General features: G+C 44.6%; 1 protein-coding gene across 1 annotated transcript; it reads left to right on the forward strand.

Annotated features, from left to right (window-relative positions):
* The first annotated feature begins 1,937 nt into the window (after positions 1–1,937).
* Positions 1,938–4,291, forward strand: LOC141020859 (uncharacterized). The gene is made up of 3 exons (XM_073495809.1): positions 1,938–2,146; positions 2,385–4,023; positions 4,115–4,291. Exons 1-3 carry the CDS (start codon positions 1,938–1,940, stop codon positions 4,289–4,291), a joined length of 2,025 nt encoding a protein of 674 aa, XP_073351910.1.
* The last annotated feature ends 499 nt before the right edge of the window (positions 4,292–4,790 follow it).

The following is a 4,790-nucleotide window of genomic DNA, read 5'->3' on the forward strand; positions in this document are numbered from 1 at the left end:
CAGAAAAAACGCCCAGACTAGCCCAGTTAGAGAAGTTTACGTACTTTCCATCGTATTTTCGTGTTTTTGAGCGTTTTTTACGCATACGATGCCTAGGAAGGTTCGCTATAGTTCAAAAAAAAATCAACGGGATGGGGCCCGGGCACGTGCCCAGGGTGCCCGTAGGGTAAATTCGCCCAGCGTGGTGTCTGCCATGCAGGTCGTCTACAAGGGGCGGAGTGTACCTGGGTACAAACGACTCCAGGGTGGATAGCACTGTCATAGAGGTGAGCGAGCGTGTCGGTGCCGGTTGCGGACGTCCGACAATGCCTCGGTGGCGGCCGAGACGTACATCAGCGGTGGCGGAGGTGGAGGGCGCGGATGGAAAGCAAAGGGAAGAAGGGGCGGAGTGTAAGGAAATGGGACCAGGAGGTGGAATTGGGTGGGCCGGGGGTGTCGGAGTCCTACATGTCTGTTGGCCGGACTCGCGCAACCCCCCCACCCCACCCCACCCCACACACACACTTTGTCTCCAATTTGCAGGAGAAAACACGGCCGGAGCGCTTGGCGGACTGATACAGGCCCGTGTTGGATGGCTTACGCGGTCCGAACATATGCGGGCGGTTTCAAGGTCGGCGTTGGAGATGCCCTTATGAATGCATACTCTAACTTAGAAGCACCTCCGAGATAGTGAGCCGGCACAATATTTTGGGATTGACGAAGTCACCACATACACCTCGTAGTCAACGGAAATGTCTCCTCCCAACGAAGTCACCATTTTGGGATTAAGTGAGAAGGTTTTAGACCAATAACTGCAGAGTGGGGAACAAAGAACTACTCTCATGACGTTACAATACTCAAATGGGTGGCACCAGAAAGAGCCCAAAGATGTACCTCCTCTTTGATCTTCACGGTGACAATCATCATCGTGATGGCGGTGTTAAGAAAAACCCTTCATTATGCTCTTTCCAGATCACCCCAGAAACAAGCAAGAACAGAGACGTGAGAGCTTTTCTCTGATTCCAATGCTCAATCACATTTTTGATCTAGCAATCAAATTTTCACTGGAGAGACCGGTGATCCCATGGCCAAATGTGTAGAGATGTGATCGATGCATCTATATAAGTAAGGATTCTGTTATAGTTCGAAAGTGTTGTTCTAATCCCGAGCTCACGTGAGCTTGGGTGAGCAGTAAAATCAAAAGAAAATGAAAAAAAAATCTGAACTTTTTTTGTGAAACAACGACAAATGTTTAGATAGCTTGCCAAATTTCATCATGAAATCACATTCGTGGAAAATGTGCTAAAAAAACAAAAATGATGCTCCAAAATGCGTTTGAAAATAACATTTTGGAGCATTGACTTTGTTTTTTACCATATTTTCCACGAATGTCATCTGGTGATTAAATTTGGCAAGCTAACAAAACTTTCGTCAATGTTTCACACACAAAAAAATCAGAATTTTTTTTCAATTTTTTTATTTTACTGTTCACCAAGTTCACATGAGCTCGAGATCAGAAAAGCCGCTTCCCTTCCCGATGAATAATATTCCAGCCTACAGTTATGTGTTTCGTTTCGGATGGTTGGTTTGCTGGCACATCAACCTGAATAATTAGAGTGTTTGACAAAAAACTACCAGTTTAGGGGTTCGCGTCCCACGGAAATACCACTTTTTTAAAAGTGGCCGAAAACTACCAAAAAAGCGTAAAAACGTGACTAAAAACTACCAGGTTGACTGAATGGTGGTTTTGACCATTTTGACAGCGATTCTGACGTTAGTGGCCCACTTGCCAGGCGGGCGGCCCGCCTAACGGCTAACGGCGCGTGCGTGGGGCCGTTAGAGCCGCTCGTCGGTCGCACCTGGTCGCACCAGGTCAGACCTGGCCGGCCGGTTCCCCATTCCCCACCAGCTCTCTCACTCTCCCCCGAGCTCCTCCCTAGCCCTAGCCGTCGCCAGCCATGGCGGCTGTGGATGCAAACTCCGGCGGCGATTCAGGCATACCTCCGGGCGGCAGCGCGGCGCGGCAACCTTCTCAGTCCGAATCTAATCCTTCCGCTGGCAGCGCGCGGCAGAGGTTGGATTGGTCGGCGCCGGCGCGACCACCGTCGACGACAAGAAGCAGAGCTCAAGGTCGGCGGAAGCTTCCTCGTTCTGCGGGCGGCGGCAGGTACGACATAGTTTTTTGCATGGTTGTGAGATTCAGAGATTCAGAGATTCAGTAAATTAGGCTAGTTTTTTGCATGGTTAGATTCAGTTATGGTGACCTTGGAAATTGTTAGTATTGTGCATACTTTGTTGTGTAAGAAACTAAAAAAAGCAGTTTGACAGAAACTCAATATTGTGCCTAGTTAGGTTCAGTTATCCTGTTTTCAGTTAATAAAGGTATTTCATTTTATAATTTTCAGAATTGATGACCCAAAGTGGTCAATTTGGTTCCATTTCAATGCCAGAGAATCTGTGGTTCGAAATTTATACGAGTCAGACATATCATATTTGACAATTCTTTCTCTTATTGGGAGTGAGGGCTTTGTGGCTGATGATTATATGTACTATGTATTTGATGAGGAGAAAGGATTAGAAGGTTTTGATAAAATATGCTGTGAAGATGATGTGCAGCAGATGTTGGCACACTCTCATAATGAAAAGTTTCTGAACATAAGAGTAGTGGGATCTCTTGAGGAATGTAATGCAGATGAAAATCATGAAAACAGAGATAGTTATTTTGCTGAACATTGCATTAACACTCAACAAAGTTGCACTAAGGTGGTGGATATAAGCATGGACAGAAAGGAAGAGCTAAAGAAAAGCATGGTGCAGAGAGAGGCTGACCTTAACCATTTTGAAGGTGACACTGATGTGTCTGAATTTGTTTCTGATGATGAAGCTGCAAATTCAGGTTCAGATGGGAACAATGTGGATTTTCAGTCAGAGTATTCCTCTGAAGATGAAGCTGCAAAACAAGATACAGCTGTGGTACAGAAACTGAAGGTAGTGAGAAAACCTGGTCCAACTAGTAGATCCCACCATGAGGTTGAGAAAATGGAGAAAGCAGATTGGTTCCCTGAAGCAGATGAAAAAAGTTTCCCTGGTGATTATGGCATAAGTGATGAAGAAGATGAGCCTGAAGGATCCTATAAACTAGCAAGTGGTAGGAAGAGAAGGAATAAGAAATTGAAAGACAGGATATGGTATGATCACAAACTTCAAGGACCAGTAAAACAGTTCTGTAAGGGCTTGTGCTTCACCACTATGTATGAGTTCAGAGATGCACTTAGGGATTGTCACATTAGGACTTTGAGGAATTTTCAATACCACAGAAATGCCCCAGATAGGATTATTGTTTGGTGCTCAGAGAGAGCCGCCCAGGGATGTGATTTTTATATATGTGCCTCTAAGTTAGCTCATGAAAAAGCATTCTGCATCAAGAAGTGTGATATGTTGCACACTTGTGGAGCATGTGCAGAGTCCACAAAGGTTACTACTAAGTGGATGTCAAGGTCAGTAGAGGCAGCATTGAGAGAAGACATTAGATCTCCTGTGGATGCATTAATTAAGAAGACCAAGACTAAGTTTTCAGTGGATGTATCAAGAAGTATGGCATATAGGGCAAGGAGGAAGGCTGTTGATGTAGTTCAAGGTTACCACAAGCAGCAGTACTTGAGGCTCAGGGATTATCTTCAAGCAGTTCTTGACACAAACCCAGGTAGCAGGTGTATAGTAACAACATTTGAAGATCCAGAGAACCCATCACCTACTCCTAGATTCAAGTATATGTTCTATTGTTTAGCAGCTTCAAAGGAAGGTTTCCTTAATGGTTGCAGACCATTTATAGGTCTTGATGGATGCTTCATCAAGTTAACCACTGGACATCAAATTCTTGCAGCCACAGGAAGGGATGGAAACAACAATATTTATCCTATAGCTTTTGGTGTGGTTGACAAGGAAGATGGTGAAAGTTGGAATTGGTTTTTAACTCAATTGAGATGTTGCATTGGCAGTGGCAACAAATTTGGAACATACACTATCATGTCTGACAGGCAAAAGGTTGGGAAGAATTTCATTGAGCAATTTATGTTATTACTTTTTTTTAATTATTTCATTTTTTCAATTGTATTAATAATTTGTGAATGTGCAGGGCTTGCTTAAGGCAATAAATGAGGTATTCCTTGATTCACCTCAAAGGTATTGTCTTAGGCACATATGTGCAAATTTTCAATCTGCTGGATTTAGAGGCCAGGAACTAAAGAAGTGTATTGACAAGGCTAGCTACTCCTACACTAATCATGGGCATGAACTAGCATGGCAGAGCTGAAAGCACAGTTTGAGGATGCTTGGAAATGGCTCAAAAAAATTGAGGTCTCTACTTGGGCTAGGTTTGCTATGGATCATACTTGCAAAACAGATTTAGTTGTGAACAATCTAAGTGAAGTCTTCAACAAGATGATACACTACAAAAAAAAGACACATCCGTGACATTTTGGGCCGAACGATTTTTTTTTCTGTCATACATATGACACTTCTATGACGATAATTGTGACAAAACTCGGTATCATCATAGATGTGGTGGGCTCCTACTTCTATGACAAAAAATCATGACAGAAAATGGGCTTTTCGTCCTGGGCGGGCCGGAGACGCAGCTGCATGACATTCTTTGGGCCGTCCATGACGGAAAAAAACTGTGGTAGAAGCGAGGGGGGGGGGGGGAATTCGGGGAGTTCCCGGTTACGGTGGGAGGTCGGGGGCCGAGCGATGCGCGTTTCTCTCATACACGTACGCGCGTGTGTGCGAGGCGTTGGCTCTAACTGAACCCG

Source organism: Aegilops tauschii, chromosome 3, assembly GCF_002575655.3.
Source record: "Aegilops tauschii subsp. strangulata cultivar AL8/78 chromosome 3, Aet v6.0, whole genome shotgun sequence".
NCBI lineage: Eukaryota > Viridiplantae > Streptophyta > Magnoliopsida > Poales > Poaceae > Aegilops > Aegilops tauschii.